This window comes from Antechinus flavipes, chromosome 1 (genome assembly GCF_016432865.1).
Source record: "Antechinus flavipes isolate AdamAnt ecotype Samford, QLD, Australia chromosome 1, AdamAnt_v2, whole genome shotgun sequence".
Lineage (NCBI taxonomy): Eukaryota > Metazoa > Chordata > Mammalia > Dasyuromorphia > Dasyuridae > Antechinus > Antechinus flavipes.
Window position 1 is genome coordinate 52,771,424 of NC_067398.1, and position 26,642 is coordinate 52,798,065.

A 26,642-nucleotide genomic window follows, 5' to 3' on the forward strand; every position below is an offset into this window, starting at 1 on the left:
AAGAGAAAAATCAGAACAAAAGGGAAAAATTACTAGAAAGAAAAAAACAAAAAAGATATTATGCTTCAATTCACATTCAGTCTCTACAGTTTTCTCTCTGGATGCAAATAGTATTTTCCATCTTAAGTCTGTAGGAACCATCTTGGATTACTGCACTGCTGAGAAGAGCTAAGTTTATCATAGTTAATAATCACATAATTTTGCTGTTACCTTGTACAACATTCTCCTGGTTCTGTTTACTTCATTCAGCATAAATTCATTTAAGTCTTTTGCAGGCTTTTCTGAAACCAGCTTGCTCATCATTTCTTACAGGACCATAATATTCCATTACATTCATATATCATAATTTATTCAGCCATTTCCCAATTGATAGGCATTCACTCAATTTCTAGTTCCTTAACACCACAAAAAGAGCTACTGTAAATATTTTTTTGCACATGTGTATCCTTTCCCCTCTTTTATAATCTCTTTGGGATATAGATCTAATAGGTCCATCAAAGAGGATGCACAGTTTGATATCCCTTTGGGCATAGTTTCAAATTGCTCTCCAGAATGGCTAGATCAGTTAACAATTCTACCAACCATGCATTTGAGTTAGGAAGGGCTTTTAAAACTATATGTGAAGCAATGAATCATAAGACATTTTCAAGTACAACTCTGGCACAAACAATGTCTCTTTCAACAAAAACAAAATTTAAATGAAAGTTAACAAAAGCCAAACTAAATAGTAAAATAATTTTAAGTGAAAGTGAATGCACCACTGCAATTATTTAATACAACAGGTACAAACAAGGTCAAATCTGAGTTTGCACTTATCAAATCAAGAGACTTAAGATCTTCCACCAGCCCTTCCAGATACAATGAGTTGTGAAGGTATACCATAGTACTGTAAAATGTGAAGTATATAAATTTGAAGTTAAAAATAAACATTAACATCTATTTATTTCTCAGTTAAGTCTTGTGGAATCTAGATTTTTTTATTGTGCTTCTAGAGTGTTTGATATTAGAGCAAAGAACTATGCATTGCCTACATACTCATGAAGGACAAAGAAAATATTTTTTTTCCATGAAAACTTTGCTACTTCCAGGCGGAACAACAGAGGATACCTGCTGGACTTGTAATCAATTGTCCTTTAATATTTTATCTGTCAGAACATATTTCAAAATTCCCCATTTGACTGAAATGCCTCATTGATTCTTTACTATTTTATACTCACATCCCTTTCACTCATTCTCTTTTCCCTCTCCCCCTCCCTCTCCCTCAATTTTGATTCACAAGAATTTGGCTTTCTGTAACCTTAATAGATTACACTTTGATTATTAGTACTGAGCCCTGATAAAGAATCTGGCTATGGTATTAGGTTACTAGATAAGTGTGCCTGTAGTCTGGCTCTTCTCTTACCAAAAAAATAAAAATGCTTGATTAAACCAAAATTTCAGTAAAATAGTAAAATATGTTAGTTTCCCTAAAGCAGTAATTTTTTTTAAAAAGAGAAAAAATATGAAAATGGTTACAAATAATTTGAAACATTAAACTAGCTTAAAATTTAATTGGCTTAATTTGTATAGTTCCTAATTTTCAAAAGTGAGATAACATCCCTTTAGGGAGAAATACATAACCAGTCTGAATTAAAAAAAAAAAAAACAACTCCAAAACAAAAACCTAATATAAGCCAAGACAAGAAAGATAAGTGGAATAGTCTAAACAGAGAGACACAAAGTAAAAAGCTGAAAAATGGTTTTTACTTAAGTTAAAAACTTTAAAATTTAGAGTTTTAACTAACAATCAGATGACTTCTGTAATATTTCTATTAGTATTCTATGTCTCTATAGAATCAAATCAGCATAAATGCTATTTTGAAAACTAATAAAACACTTCAGAATTAGTAAAAATGACATAGAGACATAAAAATCTAAGATAGTACTGTTTCTCAGGATAAAAAAAAAAGAGAAAGAAGAAAATATAATGATTTCTGCTGGGATTAACAATTCCATTCCAAAACAGCCAATATAGGAAATTAGCATCCCTCTACCTTAGTTTTCAGTGTTTATTCAAAGAATAAAAGGTGTATGTGGTAGGAGGGAGCATATAATGAGAATAGAATGTTGCAAAATGAATGAGAATTGCATCAGGCAATCAATAGTCAATAAACAATATGTCAGATGCTGGGTATATAAATATCAACAAAGAAAACCAGTCCCTGAACTGAAGGAAGTTATAATTTTACAGGAGAAGATAATACTCCCAGAAGCTGAGGATTGAGGTATATAAATATCAACAAAGAAAACCAGTCCCTGAACTGAAGGAAGTTATAATTTTACAGGAGAAGATAATACTCCCAGAAGCTGAGGATTGAGGCTTATAGCAGAAGGCACTTAACAATGGATGGATGGCTATGTCCCAAAGAAATATAAAGTCAGATGAGATATGAGAAGTATGCCCTCCTGCTTAAAAGGGGGTTTTGGACTTCATGACTCCACCTTCCAATCATAAAGCCTAAGAGGTATGATGAGGTATAGTATCAAGACTGATGCAATATTGGAGAATGATGAAAAAGGTTTTCCTAACAATGAACTCCCAAAGTAATGATGAGATGGGTAGATGAGTAGGGAAGAAAGGCAAGAGAGGGAAAGGGAAGTCAACTGGAAAAATATACATATTGCATCCTCCTAAAGATATCTGAAATACCATGACCTATATATGGCAACTTATTAGTAGTTAGTATTAATATTACTATTAGTAGGTTAATTCAAATATCTACTAAAGGTGTTGGGAAGACAGGAAGGAAGAGAATGTAATCCCACAATGAACAAGATCCTGCTTTATCATCTACTATTTAGGGAATTCTCTTATAAAATTTGTCTAATAGTAAGTGACAATTATATAAATTCTTTAAGGTTAAAATTTTTTTTACCATATTATCTCATTTGCACTTCAAAAGGACCTTGTAAGGCAGGTGCCACAGGTATTTCTATTCACATTCTACAGAGAAGAAAACAGGTTCAGGTTAAGTGACTTGCCCAAGGTTAAATGATTTCAAGTCCAGCAAGGTCTGCTATTATCTCAAAAATAACTCTTTGAATTTTTTTATTTGGTCTGGTTTTTTTTTTTTAAAATAACTATTGCATGAAAAGGTAAAAAGTACAATGAGAAAGTGAGGCCAGGATATGGTAATCAAGAGAGGGAATTCAGTCCAAAGAATGAGCAGTGTCATCAATATCTGTACATACATACACTGATTTTAAATATACATACACACACGTGTATAAAGAGACTGATAGATGGAGAACAACATCCAAGTGCAGTGGAAAGCAGAGCAAGGAAAAGGGCAATGCTGCAAATGGAAGTCAGAACTTGGTACCCAGAGGAGCTGAATTAACGACCCCGTTTGTAAGAGGGTACCAAGTTTTGTTGATGTCAATGACTGGCTACACAGCCCATTATCCAGCTGTTTCCTGCTCACAGTCCAGCACTTTCTATCAGGTCAATATCCAAAGAGATATTAACAGAGAATTGAAAACTACACTACCCCCCATTCTCACAAGCCCTTTCCCTATTCCAGCTCAGTTCCAGCATAGAAAAGCATAGCTATTTCCCTGAGGAATTAAACCTTACTTAAAAAAAAACAAAACAAAACAAAACAAAAAAACAACTATTGCATGATTATTTTAACACACAAACTATGGCTCTTATAAGCTAGTTTCCTCTTTTGATAATCACATTGACTTATATCTCTCCTTGTTTTAGTGATTACAAGCACATGATTCTTGTAAACCTAAAAGAGTCGTGAATGGGACTCAGTAAATATTTTTCAATTTAATTTTGCAAACTTAGACGGCTGTAATCATTAGATCTGATTGCAGAGCATTTTTCATGTTTCCCTCTTAGAATAAGCTGACTTTAAAAACTTGAATGAACTTTTCTTAGTTTCCACAAATTAATATCATAAGAGAGAAGTGAATTAATATTCATAATAGTGACTACCCAGATCTATAAGACAAGTACTTTAAGCACATTTTTTTTTAAATTTTCTTCACTTCTGTGTAGTATAGGAAGAATAGTTTTCTTTTTTGGGATGGGGAAATCAAGAGATTTTATAAAATATCTTCTTGCTTAAGGTTCTGACTGCTAACAATTTGTACAATGAATTTAGGTACTGTATTAAAAGAAATAAAACCTATGCCTACTAGCATCTATCTAGAACAGGAAGACCAAATTAAAAGGCATTTCTTTTGTTACCATAATAAATTGGAAGCATTTGGACTATCCAGCAACAATGTAATGCTCTGCAACAATAAAAATAAAAAAATATCAGGAAGAAACAATTACTATTTTTTTTATCATTGAAATGGTTATTTAAAAGACCTGAAAACCTTCAATACTATTATTTGCTTAATACCATATAACAGCATGATTAAACACATGATTTTCTTAGAATGATCCATTTAAAAAGACCCTGAAAATGATAATATGATTAAGACTACTTGCTTCATGGGATGAAGTGATACCCAAGCTCTGTTTAACCTACTAATAGTAATATTAATACTACTCTACTAACTACTATTGACTAGATTACAAATCAGAGGACCAAGGCTCAAATTATAGTTGACACTTACTGTCAGTCTGAGCTTGGCCAAATCACCACCTCCTTGGGCTTCGGCTTCATCTGGAAAATAAGGGGACTGGGCTAAATGGGCCTTAAGACCCATTCTAGTTAACATCCTAGGAACTTTTGAAATACAATCCAGCCCGGAAATCAGTAAATCTATGATTATTTTGAATCTTCCACCTCTGAATCTTGTACCGAGTTTCTGACCAGAAAGGTGATTTAAGAAGAGTTCTTATCAGCATTCAATAAGGTCATTAAATGCAGGTGATTACTAAACACTGAATATAAAAGCCAATGGCAAAGTCCAAATTTCTATGGTCCTGCTGGAATCCAGGTGAAAAATGAGATCACTGAAAGCAGTAACAGAATACTGGATAAGGCTATTTTCGTTGTTAATAAAGGGGAAGGTAGTTAACCAAGCAAATAAGAGATGGACATGGTGATGATAATTAACATATATAGTGCTTTAAGATTTGCAAAGCAAATATTCTCATTTTATCCTAACAACAACTCTGTGAGGAAAGTGGTAGTGCCATCTTTATTTTACAGATGAGGAAACTGAGGCAAGCAGAGATTAAATGACTTGCCCAAAGTCATAGACCTTGTGGTACATGAGGTCAATGTAGAACTTCTGAATCCTTGATCTACTTAACACGGTGCCATAGAATCTAATGATAGAAGGAATAAATAAATCACAGCACAGCAAAAACATGTTTTTGCCCTCACTGGGTCTATAAATATGTTCGATTATAGGCCTGTAATCTTGAAATGTTCTCGAGCTCCTTATTGATATGTGTTGGGGGTGAGGGAGGGGTCATGTAGGGATACAGTACTGTCCCAGTGTATCACAAGCACATTCATTACAAAACTATTTCAGTTTCTCAGGAAAAGGTAAGTTTCTACAGGTTATACCAAAGTCTCCTTCCTCCTGCCCAAAAGACCCTATAAAGGTACAGGATGAAAAGGGGAACTGTAAGGGACCTTATATATCATTTAACCCAACTGTCTTCACTGTAGGAGGCTTGGATAAGACTAATTCTCACAGATATAGCAGTGAAGTCAACAGCTTACTCCAAAGCTAGTGCTCATTCCACTATAATGTGTATTTGGTTTAACTTAATGAATTTGCTAGATTAATGAGCAAATCTTGAACTTTTGTTCAGTCAGAAAAATCAGCAACAAATAAAAAGAGCCTTAAAGTATTGAGACTAAGGCTTTGAAAATAACACTGAAGCTCTTTATTATGGTAGAACTTATACTAACTGAAATATGAGATGATGTTAATAACATTAGCTAGACCATATTTAGGTATGGTTAATGTTAAATTCTAGAAGAACAAAAAGAAATTTACAGTATCATTATATAATTTGCTTGATATCAAGCAAATTAGATTCAGAAGAAGGAAAAGATTTACATAAAAAAGAAGGGAAAAAAGCCAAGTACACTTTATAAACTCTACATTCCTAGTATTGTATAAAAAGTTAACAATCAAACTTTTCTTATTCTTTTTCTGATTTCTTCAGTCTTTTAGGTAATATTAGGAAAAATATTTCCCTGTCCTCATCCTCCCATTCCACAATAATAACAGTATGGCAAAAATCAACTTTGTGAATGTTTTTTTAAAAATAAAAATTACGCTGTAAAACAGGTTCTGATCCCAAGAATAATATTTCATCCAATTCCAAGAATAGTATTCCATGTGAAAAGCCTTTTGACAAAATCAAAACTTTGCACCCAGATAACAACTTAATCTAATTGATATCAAGTGATCTTTATGCCACTTATCAAAGTTCATGTTAGTTGAAATAACAGGTTTTTTTTTTTTTTTAAAAGGAAAACTAAAACAAAAGCCCCAAACCCTTACTGTTTAACAGTCCCAACAAATAGATTTTTCCAACATCAACTGATGGCATCTTTTCAGGTTTCTTTCTTTTTTTTTTTTTTTTTTTTTTTTTTTTTTTTTTTTTTTGGAGGGTGAAGTTCAGAATTGAAGAGAAGATATTGTTAAATTGAATTTGTTTATTTTAGCTATTAAGAATTCTGTTTTCCTACAGATTATAACAATTAAATAAATCCCTTCTTATTTAGTCTGTCTGATCAAGCTGCAGAGGCCTTCTCTTCTCTTTTCCCTTTCTTTATAAACTTCAGAATGTAGCAGTAAGCTATACTTAAAGATAGCTATCATTTTCTTGAGGCCAACGACCAGTTCATTTTTCTTTATTTTCTCAAAGCGTAGCACAGTATCTGGTACACAGTAGGCACTTAATAAATCCTTGTTAACTGATTCAAAGGAATAAAACAAAGTATGTAAAATATATTTTAATTTTCTTTGAAGAAAAGTCTAAGTTAAAATATTATTATTATTATTTCAATATCCTGGTTATCCTTAGGAAATCCATTTCTCTCTATGGATATACATATACACACATATGTAAACACATGCATATAATACATATATAATGCTATGTAAAGTAGAAAAATTAAATAAGAATACAGATAAGGAAATAATTTATTATGTGGTTTCCAGAATCGAGACACCAGTAACTGGAATTGTTATCTCTTTTCGTGAGCAGATGATGATGATAGGAGGAGATTGAGAGGCATTTGCTTTTCTCTGACCTCTCTCCTCTTTCTTCATTCTAGTCCACAAGCAACATCTGTGTCAGTAAAGGCCTCCCCAACTCCCTCAAGAGTCACAATCCACAGCTGTGGAGACTCTCGGAGAACTGACCTGCCCTTACACCCAGGCATAATTCTTAACATTTAAGTACAACTACAGGCTTAGATTTTAAACTGAAACTCAGACTGTAAGATTAAGTAAATAAAAATAATACACAAATATATAGCTAATCTTAGATTAGTTGAAGGGCTTTAGTAAAGTTAAATTTTTTGAAGGCTGGTCAGTTCCTAAGGCAACTAGCATTTATTAGGCGACCATTGTATGTGTAAAGGACTATGCTATCTGTACTTGAGGAAGATCAATTAGAAAGCTTGAAGAAAGAAGGCTTTTGGTTTCTCATATTTTGGTCTTCCTTTTTTTTTTTTTTTTTTTTTTAAATTTAGCTAGTAGCATTTTTGGTAAATCTATTCTTCTAAGATTTAGCAATCTTTTCGTTATTTCTGGCCAATGTCAAGAGCAATAATATTTTTTAATTGGCTTATAGTTTTTATATAATAGCAGACTTCCTTTTTTAGTACTGGTCTCAGTGAGTTAGGGTATCCCCATTCACTTCTAAGAGGAGTAGTGCTTATGTCAATTTCAAGATTTCGTACTTGATAGAGCATTGGGATACTTCTAATTTTACTTTAAATTCAGTTTAAAAAACATTTATTAACACTAAACTATACTTAATTAATCATATGCAATTCGATCTAAAGTAAGCAAAAATAGAACAAATTGGTATTTGTTCTTTTTTTTTTTTTTAAGTGTAATCTCTTTCAAATCCTAGTCAGATTAGTTAAAGAGCATCTGAGTCCTATGTAGTAGAGAACGTTATTCCCAAGTACTTGAATAGTATACCTAGTCTTTGTTATACAGCCATTTTTAGTCATTCCAACTCTCCATGACCCCATTTGAATTTTCTTGGCAAAGACACTAAAGTGGTTTGCCATTTCTTTCTCTAGCTCATTTTGCAAATAAGGAAACAGGATTGCGTGACTTGGGCAGGGTCAAATAATTAGTGTCTGAGGCCAAATTTGAACTTAGAAGATGGGAAACATTAAACAAAATATATAAAAATAATATTAATATGTTGATTTCTAAGTCAATATGCAGCTTTCAGGAATCTTTTTTTACTTCAGTTTTTATGCCACCAGTCCAGGTCACTAAGAGATGAAGTGACTTGCCTTGAGTCAAACAGGTATCATGTGCCATGTTTTCGCCTTAAAACTCCAAGGCAACACTATATTTCAGAAGAAAATTTATACAGTAAAGTTCCTTTATGAAACAGTAAGAGCCCAAGAAAACACCTAGAGAGCAAAGATTTTCAAGAAATGAAGTATCTTTTTTATTAAACAATATTTAACAATATTAAACAAAATTTCAGCAGGACAAGACAAGAATCCAGACAGTACTCAAGAGAACTGGTCTCTCAAGTGGGAGCCAAAGTCCCTTATCTCTGGAGCTGCCTGATCCAAAGAGATGAGTCAAAGGGCTTTTCTCCAAGAGATTGAAGAAGGAAGAGTCTGACCTAAGGTGACAACTATATGATGTGAAAGAATCAGAGAGAGGTTGTAGCAATACAATCAACAAAACTTGACAATTGACTGGATCTAGAGGTGAAGAGAATGGAAGAATCCAAGGGATGTGGTCTTGTTAATGTAGATACTACAGTTGGATCAAATGACATACTGTAGGGCAGAGCACTTTGCAAACTCTAAAGGGCTATATAGTCTTACCTGTCATTATTAGTAACAGCTCAGACTGCAACCTATGTACCTTCACATCCTGGGTAACTGATCATGGTCTTCCACTGGCACACACTCTCCAACGAGGGCTTTTCCTCCAGAGCTGTGAGTACCCTGTACAAGACAATGTAGCCCAAGGGCCATTCCTGCCATTCCATCTACTTCTCAAATCACTCTTCTCTTCAGCTACTCCTTTTTACACTGTTCCTTGTGTATAAGCTACTGTTGGCAGTAAGCTGCAGACAACTTATCTTCCTCAATGTTTCTCTCTTGCTCTTTTGAGGGCTACACAAATTTTATACTTTATTCTTTGGATATTATGATATTACACAATAAAGCAATATGGTAAAAACAATCATGTAAAAAGATGGGTACTCCCCCACAAAATATAGCAAAATGCAGCTAGGCGGTACAGTGGATAGATCATTGGAGTCAGGAAGATGCAGGTCAAATCTAGCACTAGACACTAGCTATGTGACTCTAAGCAAGTCACTTAACCCTGACTGTCTTACCCTCCCCACCCTCCCTCCCTCCCCACGACTTCAGCCCTATAAAAGACTTTTTTTTATTTTAAGAGAGAAGTTCGTTACTTACTGAAAACACAGCCCAATCCTAAATGCAATCCAACTTATGCTGCTATTCTGCATATTCAGTTTGGGGCCCAGTTCACAGTATATCTTAGCAGGATTTTTAACAACATGGTTTGGGTCCACAACAAAGGGATCCATGGTTATATTATATGCCAAATGATCCATGAACTTGAATGAGGAAAAAAAAATTACATCTTTATTTCAATTTGTTTTCTTTTCTGATCCTACATATTTTATTTTATACATTTAAAAGCATTATTCCACAGGCTTCTTTCATCAGATTGTTCCAAACCATGACACAAAACAAGATTGGGAACCTTTGATTTATAGCATCTGCCCCAAAGAGAAATTCAGCTCAATGGGCTATTCATCCAACTCTGGATCACAGCCTGAACAATTAGATTTCCTTATCAACTTGTTTTCCTGTGTGGAATGTTGAGCTTTGAATTTCTGAGTAGTTGTAAATCTTATTTAGGAGAAGGGCTCCGAAATTCTGGGGATTTGTGCAATTTGTATAAATGATATCTACAAAGAAATATCTGGAAGACCTCAAAATCTAATGGGTATCCTGCCATTTAGAATCTCTTCTAGGACATCTCTAACAGTGGCTCTATTGATATTTTTAAAATTGAAATTATAATTAAAGTCCACAGAGAGTGTGAATAGAGAAAGATACACAAGTATTTATTGGGATCCAATTAAATCCAAACCTAAAAACAACAGGGATAATTCTATTTTCTGGCATTAAAATTTTTTTACACTTAACTATCCTTCTGAATTGCTAAAGCAACTTAAAAGAAAATCAACCTACCTTAAATAGCTAAAATCTATTTAAATGTTCTTTGTGCCCATTTCCTTTTTCTCTTAGGCTAATAAAGGAGGAAGAAGGCAAAGTTAAGGTTTTTACTGTTCCTTTTTTTCCTAGGGATTTTCTATGAAACATGCCTGGCTGTGATGCCCCCAAAACATGTGGTTAGTGAACTGACCTTTTATAACCCCAGAACAAACAAAGATGTACAGAGTCTAAGAACAAACAAAGAACAGGAGAGGGAGAGGCTCTGCAAAGAGCCCAGAATTATGGGGAGAGAAAAGGGAAGTTGCCAACAGGGCTGACATTAAAAAGGTTAGGCAAAAAGAATGTATATTAAATTCTGTGGGGAAAGATCCATATGACAAATCCAAATCAAACTGTTCAACAGCAGTAACATTTTTACCATCAGGAATAAGGAACAGGCAAAGAGTGTTCAGTCTCTACTAAGCTTTAGGACAATCAGCACCTGAGATTTAGAAAAATACCCTGTAATAATTCAATAAATAACTTTTTAAAGACTATGTTCAAATTAAAACATAAGAAAAAGAGCAAGGGCGAGGTGAGCCGATTATCTGTGCACTGGCACAGACAGAGCCGGATTTGTACCAATTCCTGCCAAGTAGGAGAGCTCCTTTCCTGTTCAATAACTGATGAATAAATATGCCAGTTGCATTGCAGGAACCCGTTCCACTGACATCTAACACCACGCTCGGCACTGCTGTGTGCATATTTTACTTTAGAAATCAACCTGGCTTCAGGTCCTTGTAAAATACATTTTTAAAAAGTGTTTCCAAGGAAAATTCTTAATGAGGAATTAAGAGACAAAAGCTTTTTTTTTTAAAATGAGAAATATTCTTTCAAACAGCTCCAATCCAAGGATCTCTTTGTCATGCCTGCCTGCTCTCTTTAAAAGGTACCCAAGTACTTCTCAAGCAGTTGAAGGCAAACTTTTTCAGACCCAATACTTAGTGGGGCCAGCAGCCTGATGAGCTATGGTCTTTCAGTAACTCCACCCACAGACCAACATTTCTCTAGTATCTAAACAGTCCATCAAAGGAGAGAGAAGTGAGTGTGATCTGACAGTGACCGTGCAGTCTGCAGAAAATATGGATGGGGAAAGGATCAACCAGGAGTAAAAAAAAAAAAAAAAAAAAAAAAAGCACATACTTCTTCATTTCCTAGTTACCACAGTCTCTCAAAAGCAACAACAGCAACAGAGATCCCAAACAAAACGAAAAGGAAAACAATTCAAAATAGCAAAGGCACTAGCCCAGAGCTGCTCCCTGCCAACAAACGCCGAGGTTCGGCTCCTCGGCTCCTAGGACCCGTCTACCAGGCCGCCCCCACGTCACTACAGAGCTATAGGAGTGGAAGAAGATCAGAGAACAGATACACACACAGACACAACATACGGTTTCCGAGGAAAGTGAGGATTCCATGCTTGAGAGGAGGAATGTGCCGAAGAACCTTCTGGCTTCTCTGGGATTTGAACATGCTGTACTGTGACGGGAGGTCAGCAGAGACTGACTCCGGCTCTGGGAAGCTGAATTCTACCCTGACAAAGCAGTATCAATGTAATATGAAGCAAGGGAACCCAGGGCACATTGGCAGGAGCACAGAGTGGCTGTTCTAGAAAGTAATGGCCATTCCAAAACAAGAGACCGTGTTGTCACATGCAACAATCTTAAACCCAGTTAAGCAAGATCACTGATATTATTTTAAACTCAAATAGTTAGGAGGAGATTCAGGGAAAGTAGGTGGCTCAAAAGCTTTTTCTGAGTCTTTTTTGGAGTAATCAGTAACAAAGAATCAATGCAGTGTCTCTTGACAAAGAGTCAACTATTTAATCTTTTTAAAAATCAATTAAACAGAATCCTGATTGGGATTTGAGATTAAGCATTTTCTTAAGAAAATTCTTTCTACCTGTGTCCATGTTTTTAAAACAAAAACATATTCTTAGGTCAGCTATATGACACAGTAGACAGAGCACCAGTCCTCAAGTCTGGAGGATCTGAGTTCAAATCCACCCTCAGACACTTAATACTTACCAGCTGTGTGAGGCTGGAGGGAGGGAGGGAACAGAAAAAAGAATAAAAAATATATTCCTCTGGCTTTCTGGTTTCTTTGATATCATTCAAGTTCTAATTTGGGCTAAGAAATGAGTTGATTGTACTGAAAAAATTAATTTTCACCAGGAAACAGCAATAGAAGAATGAGAACACAAAATGACAATTTAAAAGTTGCCATTATGTCAAATAAGGCAACATAATCAACAAAAAGTCAGTAAGAAACCCTCAAAGAGTAGGCATTAGCTAAAAGAATATTCAATTATGAGTACCTTGAGGTCAGGGATTTTCTTTTGCCTTCTTTTTGTATCTCCAGGATTTAACACAGTGCCTGGCACATAGTGGGCACCTAATAAATGTTTCCTGAATTGAACATAGGGCTGGTTAGAATCTATAATATTACTCATAGCATTCGCATAGAGCTTTTAAAGTTTGTAAAGTGCTTTAGAAATTTTGGCTCATTCAGAGGTAGGGCTATTATTACCCCCATTTTACAGATGGAAAAAGTGAGGTTGAGAGAGCTTGAGTGATTTGTCAAAAATCATAAAACTGATGACTACTTTTACCAAGTTTATACCTAGACAGAAAAAGAGATTTCCTTGTTTGTTTGTTTGTTTGTTTTAAACTAGGTTTTCCCATCTCACTCAGTCCAGAAGTGCAGGGACAATGCACAGGTCTGATCTCCCCATTGTTCAGGGAGTATTGACTGGTTCCATTTCTACCCTGAGTTGGTTCACCTGCTCCTGGCAACCCAATGGTCTCCCATTCCGCAGGGCTCACCACACTGACACGAAGCTTAGTGAAAACACCTGATTGGTAGAGCCCGCTGCAGCTCAGAACTCCCAAGCTCAAGAAATCCATCAGCCCCAAGATTACTGGTTTCTGGGATTACACATATGCCACCATATATAGTGGCAGTACATTTAATAGAATTAATAGGAAATAAGAGTTACTGCTCTAGGGATTAAAACAATAAGCGTAACACTGGATGAATGAACGAGACATCTTGTTTTACTCTCTCAAATCGTTGTTCTTTCCATAACTCACACCAATGGGTAAGACACTAAGTTTCCAAAAGACCTAAATTTGACTTATAGGAAGAATGGACTGTGATTATTTCAGAGTAATTGTGAATAAGCCACTCCCTAGCCCTTTGTCAAGTTTTGACTGAAGCATAAAAAGTTGATAAGGACCTTAGAGATAAATAGGGCTAATTCTCTTAGGTGACAGATTAGGTAACTATCTATAGAGACTGAAGGATTTGCCCAGGTATCTGGTGAGTTGTAGTCACTTTAGACCCTGGGTTTTATAAATCCCAATCTAGCATCCTTAAAATCTCTCAAAGTGTCCATAGGGCATAATTTTCAAAAGTAAAAGCAGAGAATTTCTAAGGAATCTGAATTCAAATTCTCTTTCTGTTACTTCCTGGCGCAAGTGATCTTGAACAATATACTAAATCTCTCTGATCACTATGTCCTCCTTTGTAAGATGGAAGGGTAAGTCTACATGATCTTCATGCTATCTCCACAAACTCTGAATCTGAGTAAGATACTAATAGATCTCAATCAATAGAAGAACAGAGATCTGAGCATACAAAGAGAATATTCACTTAGGCAGCTTAGAGGTCTTAGATCTCTTGGATCTAAAAGAGACAAGATTATAAACGTGGAACAGAAAGTGACCTCCGAGGTGCTCTAGTACAACTCTTTCATTTTCAGATAAGGAAACAGTAACAAAGAACACACAGTCTTCAAATACAGCCTACAGATCAAAAGTATCTTGATACAGAACTAGTAAGAGTAATTGAGGAATCAACTGTCTAGTTACATTAGAAAAACTAATGGAATACATACATGAATACTTCTTTTGAGGATGAAATTAATAGTGAAATAATTATACTTTAATAAACTAAAATTGTGACATGAATACCTAAGGTGATATAATTTTTTAGAGCATAAATTTCTTTATTTACATTTGTATCACTATTATCCACCACAGTGCCAGGCACATAGGGGATGCTTAAAAATATATGTCAACTAGAAAAAGAACTTATCTCTTTGGGGAATCTGTATATTAGATGGAAAAATTAGAGGGGAAGTCACATGATACAAAACTCTTTTTTGCTTTTTTTTTGTTTTTTTGCTAAGGCAATTGGGGTTAAGTGACTTGCCCAGGGTTACACAGCCAGGAAATGTTAAGTGTCTGAGGCCAAATTTGAACTCAGGGCTGCTGTTCTATCCACCTGGCTGCCCCACATGATATAAAACTTAATCCAATTCAACCTAATACACTAAATATGTAGCACTAATAAGTCACATGGTAGGGGCTAAGAATACAAGGAGAAATTTGATTTAGCCCCCTTGAGTGGTATGCTTATGAAATCTGTGGATAATATAAACAAGAGAGAGACAGGGGTGGGGTGGGAGATGAAACAGTAGATGACAAAATCTGAAATCATTAAAATCACAATCATCCTAGAAAGATGGGTTGGATTCAATAAGACTATGTTTGATAAGAGTAAATGTAGACTCTGATACCATGTTTGGAAATCAACTAATAGAAGTATGGTAGTATCTGGCTAGATAATTATTTATGTGAGGCATGAGTAGGAGCTTTAGCAGATCAGCAGCTCGCTGAGTCAACATTAAAGTTGGCAACTGGAGAAAACAGTATTGTCTAAGAATACATTAATAAAAGTTTAACTTTCTAGGAAGAGGGTGACTGAGATAGTAAAAGGACTGGTTCAGGAGCTAGAGGTGTTTAGTCTAGAGAAGGAAAGAATTAAAGGAAACATGAAAACTGTCCTGTAGTATTTGAAAGAATCAAATGGAAGAAAGTATGATTAGCCTCAGTGTAAAAAACCCAAATGGACAGGGGCACATTGTGGCTTGATGGACCCCTTTAGGGAGCTGATCTCCTGAATTTTTCTAAGTCATCAGATCTGTAGTTCCTAAGCCTTTTTAGTTTCTTTATGCTTTTAAAAAAGTCCCCAACTAGCTTTTACTTAAATGAGTTATATCTATTGATATTTACCATATTAGAAATGAAAACATCTTTGTATTATTGTGAAAACAGTTTTGAGCTCAAAGATACCCTCAAAGGGTCTCGGGGAACACCAAAACCACTGGCTTAGATGATCACTTGGTTGGTATGGATAGGGGAGATGAAGGAGAGTAAGGGATTAAGCATGACCAAAGGTGGAGTAAATGGCCTCAGAGGCCCCTTCTACCTCAGAACCTCTTTCATTTCATGACTCTCTATAGCCATACAGTAGGTCCCATGCCTAACAGAGACGCAAATGGTCATGACAACATTGGAGCCATTACTTCCAGAGCAAGTCTGCCTGGCGACGTATAGTCACAGAACAACAAAAAGGAAAAATGCCTTTGAAGGTACTGAATCCGGCCCCTTCATTTTACAGAAGAGGAACCAGAGGCTGGGAGTTGTTAAGGAATGTGCCAGGGCTTCCCCCGCTAGCTGCTAAGTGGATGAAATAGGATCTGGACTCAGGTCTTCCTGAGGTCAAAGCTCAGGGCTCTCTCTGTTTGCATCTCGCTCTCAAGAACAAAATGAAGATTTCTCAGAGAGAGAGACAAGGTGACTATGAAGAAAAAGGGGAACTGGCTAGAAAGGCCAATGTAAGTGAAAAGGGTACTCAGCTAACCAACTTCAATGTGAAAAGCACACACAACAAAGGCAATAAAGTCATTTCTGGAAATACCACATTGAGGAGTTTTGTACCAACAGTACTAGGAAAACCCACAGTTTTTACTGGGGAAAAGAGGAAAAATATAGAAAGGAGAGGAATCCTCTTGGTTGTAGAAGGAACAGAAAAGAAAAGGAAGGGCTTTCTTCTGCTTGTTTTCTCTGCCAAGGAGAATGATCTTTGGACAAAAAAAGAACAGAACAGAAATGTCTAACGAGGACTCTCAGGAGAGATACAAGGCTTCTTGTCAGTAAACTAAATGAATGATTTGCTTAGATACTAAAGAACTGATAATTAATGTTACTGATCTTCATGCAAGAGCCCATAGTCATCTTCCATTCTTCATGATCTTTTTAGAATCACCTCTTATTAAGTGATTTCTGTTCTGTCCTTTATATCGAAAGTCGTAGTTTTCCCAGAAAATTTCACAGGACAATAACAATAGTTTAGATTTATTGGGAATATAAAAGACAGTTCTACATTAGCCTCTTCATTAGATTAAATTTTTGACATAAGAAAGAAGTTATTTCCTTTATTTAGGTGGATATCAAAGTAAGACCATAAGAGATTAAAGATAGGGATCATCCTAAGGGTAAGAGTGAAAAGCTAGTATTTCCATATAAAAAGGAGGCCCAAGTCTGACAAATATACTTAGAATATATGAAGGCCAACCAAAACCTACAGAAATACTTTAGGAACCAAGAGATATCATTTCACCAAGTAATAATAAAGGCTGACAAAAGATACATGATACTAGATTTGTTGACTCATTCAATAGTAATTGTCAGGCACATCATACAAAGTACAACGTACAAAGGCAAAAGCAAAAGAGATCTTGCCCCCAAGGAACTTATATCCTATTGAGGGAAATAGTGCGAGCATGCACACACACATATTTACTTAGAAAATATACAAAATTAATATAGATAGTTTGGGGAGAATATGTATCATAGCTATGGATATCAGGAGAAATTTCATGTAGAACACGATACTCAATGCTACGTCATGAAGGAAGCCGTTTACTCCATGGAGGAGGTGTGGGGGAAAACCAGAACATGAGGATGACCAATACACAAGCATAGTGATTAAAAATGGAAAATTGCATATGCAGGAAAAATGTAGAAATATGGTTGAGACTTGGAGCATAAAGCAAAGTAATAGCCAAGAAAAAAGCTAGGAAAGTAGAAAACTGCAAAGAGATTTAAATGTTATGTAGAGAAGTTTGTATTTGCCTCTAGAAGTAATAGGGAGTCATAAGAATATATTAAAAGAGGGAGGTGACATATAAAGGAGGGAACATATAAAATAGATATAGCAACAGAGACTACAAGACTGGCAACTGTTTGTCTGGGTAGGTGAGATGAAGGGAAGTAAGGGATTAAAGATGACCAGAGGTGAAGAACCTTGGTGATTAGAAAGATTTAAGTGTCCTTGATAGTAACAGTAGTGTTAACATTTGGAAATATGGATATAAATGTTGTTTTTGACACAGCAGAAATTTTGATTTCCTAATTATCCATTTCTCAGTTCAGTGGTTTACTGTAGCACGTCTCCTTGTATTAGTTGAAGTATTTGGTCACTAGTCCAAAAAGCCAAGAAAACTATGAAGGGGAAAGGGGAAACTTAATAACAGGGTCAAAGTTATAAGGTTCAAGTAGTTTTTCATACAGTTATAAACTGTTTTACTGATTTTTTTATTTTAAAAAAATATCAAAACTATTATCCTATTTGCAAGAATTAAGCAGTAATTTTCCCTATGGGGAAAAACCCGCAAAAAACAACAGCATGCCATATTACTTACTTTTGATAAACAATACAATGGTTTTCCATAAACTTCTATGGAAAATTAAGTTCAGGGCAGATATGGGCACTCATACCATTTAGATGGTCAAGGCGTCACAACAAAAGTCCTTTTGGTAAAACAGAGGAATACCAAGACTTATCATTTGCCATGCAAGGTTCACTAGACCTTATTATCTCTGATCTACTACTACACTGATGAGAGCCCAGTCTTGCTTTATGACTTCTTTCAATCTGCAGCTGAACCTTCCAATAGATGTCATCATATCCAATTAGAATAGCAGATGCTCGAGAACAGAGATTGTTTCAGTATTTCTACTTGTAGCCTTAGCATTCAGCTTAACACAATGCTGCCACATAGTAAGCTTTTAATATATGTCCTTGACTTTATTCTTTCCTTCCTTTGATCAAGAGATGATAGGCTAAAAGTCATTTTGCAATTAACATACCAGCTTAATAGAGACGCTATATTTCTTAGGTTAATTTAAATTGCTTAGGAATAGATTTAATTTGTTTGAATCTCAATCCTCCAGTACCACTATGTTCAAAATGTCAAACTTATTTATTGTTCTCTTTTCTCACTCTATGCTGTCAATACATGTTTGCATACTCCAGAAAGCTGACAATGTTATATAGTTATAATTATTAAAGATGGAAAAGTCTATAGATATAACTTCCAAATACAATCTGCTTACTACTCTACTTACTATTTTACTTACTATATTACTTACTACTACTATTATTACTTGTAATATAATACTACTTTAATCTATAAATGAGGTTTTCTTAAAAAGAAAACAGGGTTAATTTAAGCAGCTAAACTATAGTATTTCTATGACTTTGGTTAGAAGGTAGGGAAAGAAGAATGCTAAAGAAATTTAGAATTTGGTATTGCCTGTTACATGTTAAATTAACACTGAATGACATATAAAATGACATGTCTTCACTGTCATGAAAGTACTTAAGTTTCCAAGTACCAAGCAGCATTACCAGAGGCACTGCAAATGTTGAGGAAGATTTGTTGGTCTGGTGATGGAAAGGACTGGAATAAAAATATAAATGCTCTAAACATTCACATTGTGTGCAGACTGTACATTCAGATATACTTCAACTTACTGTCATCTTCTCCTTCTGTGTCTGGCTTGTGAAACATTTTACTGCTGTTTCCTTCACCTTCTTAACTCGTTCACTCCTCTCTCCTAGGTTCGTCTTCAAAATGGCACCAACTGCTTCTTCATTGGTATCATGCCACGGAGCTAAAGCAGCAGACTTCATTATGTAGTTTCGCCTATACCAACTAAAGCTTCACAATGGTTCTAAGATTCGCTGTTACCTTTTCAGAGCAGATATTCTAATGGGAAATTTCTAAAGCAGTCATACTTTGCCTCTAGGGCAGGGTTACCAAACATACTGGATCCTATGGGTATTAGCCTCTATCTGTTCCTCCATGATTATAACACAAAGCATACACATTATAATGGAGCACAAAAGTCATAATATCAAAAGCTAAGTCCCTTTTCTTTTTTTCTTCTGTTAAAAAATTACTGAGAAGTCAAAACTTCTCAGTTTAAAAAAATTCTTAGAGCAAGGATTTAATAAATATATGTGTATATATTTACATACATGCTTTTATACAAATTTTAAAATTTGCTGAATTTTATCTGCTGGATAGTCTGACATGTAGTGATTCTGAGACTAGGGGCTCTAATTTTAGTTCCATTGCCAGCAGGTCATACTTATATTGTGCCTCAAGCTGCTCCATGTATAAAACAATATTGTCCTGCAGATTAAGTTTTAGAGAAGTAAATGCTACAAAGCACTGATTAGTTTCTCTTTAGGAAAGGCACAAAGGCTCATAAAAATTTCATAATCAGTAGTTTTAAAAATACTGTTTATGAGAAGTATGATTTAAAGTCCTGGTGAAGGGGAGGAAATGCTAGCTTGTCTTTCTTTCACTTCTCTCCCCCCTTCCTTCTTCTCCCCCTCTCCCTTTCTGATAGAAGCAAAGCAACTAATAAATTCTAAATGATAATTCCATCCTTCAAAAGGTCAAGGAAGCAACAAGGATGACTTATTCTGAAACTGATTTAACCAACAAAGCTAGTTTGTAAACTAGGGATGGAGGAAGAAGTGAGCCATTTTATCTTAGAATTTTTACTACAAGAGAGTTAGGCACAATATAACATGTACTCTTGATTTTTAAGAGAGCAAAAAGTCTAAGCATATGTATGAATTCAGGGACTAAAATTGTAAGGGAAAAAGCCAGTCCAAGAAGGATGGGAAGCTCTCAAGAATAAAATTTGGGGGAAAACAAAGAGAAGCAATTATGGTAAGAAAGGAAGATAGATTTGGCTAAACAAAGTGATGTGGACGCCCAGGAAAAGAATGGCGTTGAGTTCCAAAAGCTTAGAGGAAGATGAGAAGCAGGCAAGGAATTTAAAGAAGAATATCATCCTCCCTCTCTTTCTCACCTGGATCTCTGCTGAAGTTCTCTCTGCCAAAAAGCAAAGGAGCTAATAAATTCTAAATGATAATTTCATTCTTCAAAAAGTCAAGAAACCAACAAGGGTAACTGCTCTTCTCTACCTGATTCCAAAGAACAATGAAGAACTGCTCTCTCAAGTAGAAGTGATGGGTATTTCATAAAGTTAACCACTCTGTCTTAGAATTTGAGCACGTATGTGTATGTAGGATAGGCCTGCCCCTGCTATTGCTCAAAAAAGATGTGATGATAATAATAGATACAGAGAAGAAATTATTCAAATTCTTGTTTTACTTTTATTGTCTTTTTCAAGTTGAAGATGATCTTGGACCAGAGAGCATTAAATCTTTATGACTCTACTTAGAAACTGAAACCCAAGATAAATAAATGAATGAACTGAAATCATCATGCCCAAACAAATTTCACCCTATGGTTGACATGAATTCTGAGCCACTGTTAGTGAAGGAAAATGGGAGAGGTATCAAGATATTTAGGCAAATGTTATCTCAATTTTTTTTAAAGGAACTTTAGTTGAGGCTACAAACTCTAAGTCTAGGAGTATAAAAATTTCTTTTAAAATTTACAATATTATTCCAAAGAGCTTTCTAATAAACACCGGAAACATTGGTGATAAAAAGAAATAGCATGGCTTAATAAAGAACAGGTTTTATCAGACTAACTCTATTTCCTTATTTCGACAGTGTTACTTATAATAGTGAATCATAGATCCAGCACTAGAAGGAACACTAGAGGTCTTTGAATCTATCTTTCCATTTTCTAGATGAAGAAATGAGGTCAAGAATGGTTAGTGACTAATATAGGTTCACAGAACTAGGACATTTTTGAGCTAGGATTTGAATTACTATCTTCCTAGTTCCTCAAAATTCTTTCCTCTATGATATGCTGTTTCTCTGGGGAGACAGAGTTTACCTGAATGTTAATAAAGCACATAACAGCAAATGTCCTTCTTGTGGACAAGATGGAAAGTGGTAGGAGAAAACTGATTGAATGGTCAAAGTCCAAGTGGTTCTTAATGGGTGAAAGTCAGCCTCGGGGGAGATCTTGAGTGAAGCACTTCAGTGATATGGTTAAATAGCCTTTCTATTAATTACTAAGAAAAAGGTATAACAAAAACAAAAACAAAAGAAATAAATAAAATCTAAGTACAAAATAAATAGATATCAATTGTTCATGAGTAGGCTGAGCTAATATAATAAAAATGATGATTCTACCTAAATTAATCTACTATTCAGTGCCATACCAATCAAACTATGAAGAAATTATCCAATAACATTAGAAAAATAATAAAATTCATCTGGAAAAATAAAATATCAAGAATTTCAAGAAAATCAATGGAAAAAAACACAAAGAAGGGTGGGCCTAGCTATATCAGATCTCAAACTACGGTTATCAAAGCCATATGTACTGGCTAAGATATAAAGTAGTGGATTAATGAAATAGGCTAAGTTCATTAAATACAATAGTCAATGACTATAGTAATCTAGTGTTTGATAAACCCAAAGATCCCAGCTTCTAGGATAAGAACTCACTATTTGACAAAAACTGCTAGAAAAACTGGAAACCAGTATAGCAGAAACAAGGAACTGACCATCATTTAACATACTGTATCAAGATAAAACCGAAATGGCTTTATGATTAAAACATAAAGGTGATACCATAAGTAAATTAGGAGAGCAAGAAATAGTTTACCTCTCAGACCTGTGGAGAAGGAAGGAATTTATGGCCAAAGAAGAACTAGAAGAGATTATAAAATGCAAAATGGATTATTTTGATTACATTAAATTTAAAAGATTTTGTACAAAACATTGTACATAGCAACAACAAGATTATGTGATGATCAACTGCAATGGACTTGGCTCCTTACAACAATGAGGTAATTCAAGGAAATTCTAATAGACTTGGGATAGAAAAATATCATTTGCATCCAGAAAGAGAGAGAAATATGGAGACTGAATGTGAATCAAAGATATTTTTCTTCTTTCCCCCAATACTGTTGTTGCTTGTTTTTTTTCGTATTTTTTTCTTTCACCTTTTGAAATGATTTTTCTTGTAGAGCATGACGAATATGGAAATAAGTTTAGAATGCATATGTTTAATCTATATCAAATTGCTTGTTGACTAGGGATTTGGAAAAATAAAAAGCTATTAAAAAAGGAAAAGGTACTGATGGAAAGTTATTATATTTGTAAATAACACAAATGTAGGAGTGATGGCTGCCGTTTTGGATGAAAGTATAAGGCTCCTAAATGACTCTGGAAAGCTAGAATATGGGGTCAAACAATTTAATTCAATAAATGGTTTGTTCAAAAACAATTTGACAGGCATGGGGAGGGGGAGATTATAGTTATATAGAAGTCTGTCTAAAATTTTTTTGGAGCTTTTGGTGGACTAAAAGTTCAATCAATGAATGTCACAAGGCAATTCAAAGAGCTAGAGAATCAGGGTCTAGGAGACTTTGGAGGTGACAATTACACTCCACTTTATTGATCAGACCACATTTATATTACCATGTTCATTTCTGGACACCACATTAAACAGTTTTTAAAACCTGGGTTGTTTATCCTGGATATGATAGGACTTAAGTCTTATGATGGTTGGGGAAGGAAGTCAGGGCATGACAACTGTTATCAAGTATCTGATGGGTACCATTAGGAAGGAGGCATATTCTGCTTGACCCCAGAGTACAGAACTCAGAGGCAGAAGCCACATAAGCAGAAGCTGCAGAGAAATAGAGTACAATGCTATTAGAGAAAAAAGTCTCTGACTTAGCTGTCCAATGGTTCCCTCCATTAGAGCTGATAATATCATAATCTTTGATTATTTTTAAGGCACTACAATGCATAAGTAGAATGGTTTGCCTTGGCACATTTCCCTCACTCACAGTCTTCAAGTAAAGGTTATATAAATCTCCTGGTTCAGAATGTTGTACAGGGAATTTTCTTAAGAACTTTCTTCATGATTTTTTTCTTTGCCACATTCATTTCTGAATTTATTTCCCTTCTCCCTCCTCCAGTACCCTTCCCCCATAGCTACTTATCCCTTGTAAGGAAAGGACTGGAGCTATGATTTCATTATTAGAAGGAACTCTCAGTTTGGAAAGTGCTTCTACCAGGCACAGATCAGCATCTCCTCTGCAAATCCAAGTTTGAAAGAGTTTCCCAGAGTGCCGCTAAGCTAAATGACACAAGACATGTTAGAAGTAGGTCTTTCCAGGTTTGAGGCCAGCTCACTGTCCACTTGAACAAAAAGCAACAAAGATTTTATTTTTTAAAATAGTAATAGCTTCTTATTTTTCAAAATATATGCAAAATAATTCTCAACATTCATCCTTGCAAAACCCTGTGCTCCAAATCTCTCTCCCTCCCTCCCCTTTCCTCCAAACAGTGCGCCAGACAATATAAGTCAAACATGTGTAACTCTTCCAAACATACCTCCACATATCACTCTGCACAAGAAAAATCAGATCAAAAAGGGGAAAAAGGAGAAAGGAAAAAACAAGCAAGAAACAACAATAGCCAAAAAAAGGTGAAAAGACCATGCTGTGATCCACAGTCCTCTCTTTGAATGCAGATTGGCTCTGTCCATCTTGAGTCCATTAGAATTGACCTGAATCACCTCATCAGAAATGATCATCACACAATCTTATTGTTGCCCTAAACAAGGATCTCCTAGTTCTACTCACTTCACTTGGCATCAGTTCATGTAAATCTCTCCAGGTCTCTCTGAAATCATCCTGCTGATCATTTCTTACAGAACAACAATATCCCATAATATTCATTTACCATAACTTGTTCAGTCATTCCCTAACTGATGGACATCCAATCAGGTTCCAATTTCAACAACAAAAATTTTTAAACGATTTCCTTTGTAATAAAGATTTAAAAAGAGAGGAGAGAGAGCATTTTAAGAAATCTAACCAATTCATCAAACTGTGTCTAACCACTGCAACATTCTACATTCATAATCCTACAACTTTGCAGTGAAGGAAGGGACTAGTTTCCAAGGTCTAATTTGGTCATTATAATCACACATCATTCAAGATGTTTTTGTTCTTTTTGTTTGTATTGTTGTAGTCATAATATATACAGTTTTCTAGGTTCTGCTTACTTCACTGTGTATCAATTCATATAAATCTTTCAAACCTTCTCTGAATTTTTATATTCACCATTTCTTATGGAATAGTAATGATTCTACTGCATCCATGTACCATAATTTGTTTAGCCATTTTTCAATAAGTGAATACTTCTTTTGTTTCCAATTCTTAACTACTCCTCCTCCTCCTCCTACTACTACCAAAAAAAAAAAAAAAGTGGCTATGAATATTTTCATGTAGGATCTATTTTTTCTTTTCTTTTTAAATCTCTTTGACATATATATATGTGTGTGTATATATATATCTATATATCTATAGATATATATATACACATACACACATACATATATATCTATATCTATCTATATGATGAGAAATACTCTCTTGGTCCAGCATGGATAGACATTTTAGGCACATTTTATTTTATTTTATTTCATTTATTTATTTATTCATTCATTCAGTCATTCATTCATTCATTCATTCATTCATTTATTTTATTATAACTTTTTATTGACAGAACCCATGCCAGGGTAATTTTTTTTAACAACATTATCCCTTGCACTCGGTTCTGTTCCGATTTTTCCCCTCCCTCCCTCCATCCCCTCCCCTAGATGGCAAACAATCCTATATATGTTAAATATGTTGCAGTATATCCTAGATACAATATGTTTGCAGAACCAAAGAGTTCTCTTGTTGCACAGGGAGAATTGGATTCAGAAGGTAAAAATAACCCGGGAAGAAAAGCAAAAATGCAAATAGTTTACATTCATTTTCCAGTGTTCTTTCTTTGGGTGTAGCTGCTTCTGTCCATCATTTATCAATTGAAACTGAGTTATATCTCTTTGTCAAAGAAATACACTTCCATCAGAATACATCCTCATACAATATCGTTGTCGAAGTGTATAATGATCTCCTGATTCTGCTCATTTCACTTAGCATTAGTTCATGTAAGTCTCTCCAAGTCTCTCTGTATTCATCCTGCTGGTCATTTCTTACAGAACAATAATATTCCATAACATTCATATACCACAATTTACCCAACCATTCTCCAATTGATGGGCATCCATTCAATTTCCAGTTTCTAGCCACTACAAACAGGGCCGCCACAAACATTTTGGCACATACAGGTCCCTTTTCCTTCTTTAGTATCTCTTTGGGATATAAGCCCAGAAGTAACACTGCTGGATCAAAGGCTATACACAGTTTGATAACTTTTTGGATATAATTCCAGATTGCTCTCCAGAATGGTTGGATTTGTTCACAACTCCACCAACAATGCATTAGTGTCCCAGTTTTCCCGCATCAACATCACTATTTTTTCCTGTCATCTTAGCCAGTCTGACAGGTGTGTAGTGGTATCTCAAAGTTGTCTTAATTTGCATTTCTCTGATCAATAGTGATTTGGAACACTCTTTCATATGAGTGGTAATAGTTTCAATTTCATCATCTGAAAATTGTCTGTTCATATCCTTTGACCATTTATCAACTGGAGAATGGCTTGATTTCTTATAAATTTGAGTCAATTCTCTATATATTTTGGAAATGAGGCCTTTATCAGAACCTTTAACTGTGAAGATGTTTTCCCAGTTTGTTGCTTCTCTTCTAATCTTGTTTGCATTAGTTTTGTTTGTACAAAGGCCTTTTAATTTGATATAATCAAAATTTTCTATTTTGTGTTCAATAATGGTCTCTAGTTCATCTTTGGTCACAAATTTCTTTCTCCTCCACAAGTCTGAGAGATAAACTATCCTATGTTCCTCTAATTTATTTATAATCTCATTCTTTATGCCTCCTAGATCATGGACCCATTTTGATCTTATCTCGGTATACGGTGTTAAGTGTGGGTCCATGCCTAATTTCTGCCATGCTAATTTCCAGTTATCCCAGCAGTTTTTATCAAATAATGAATTCTTATCCCAAAAGTTAGGATCTCTGGGTTTATCAAACACTAGATTGCTAAAGTTGACTATTCTGTCTTGTGAACCTAACCTATTCCACTGATCAACTAATCTATGTCTTAGCCAATACCAAATGGTTTTGGTGACTGCTGCTTTAT

At 35.0% G+C, this 26,642-nt stretch overlaps 1 protein-coding gene across 9 annotated transcripts in view; it reads right to left on the bottom strand.

Moving 5' to 3' along the window:
• TMCC1 (transmembrane and coiled-coil domain family 1) overlaps window positions 1-26,642 on the bottom strand; it is a 265,689-nt gene that overhangs the window by 60,668 nt on the left and 178,379 nt on the right. The window contains exon 1 of one of the 9 annotated variants that reach the window (XM_051982861.1): window positions 11,816-12,156. The exons of 6 other annotated variants lie outside the window; for them this stretch is intronic. In XM_051982861.1, coding sequence (XP_051838821.1) covers window positions 11,816-11,857 — 42 coding nt within the window. In that variant the 5' untranslated portion in view covers window positions 11,858-12,156. Of the gene's footprint in view, window positions 1-4,617; window positions 9,507-11,815; window positions 12,157-26,642 lie in introns of those variants that run through there. 2 more of the 9 variants (XM_051982872.1, XM_051982856.1) reach the window with 2 other exon arrangements.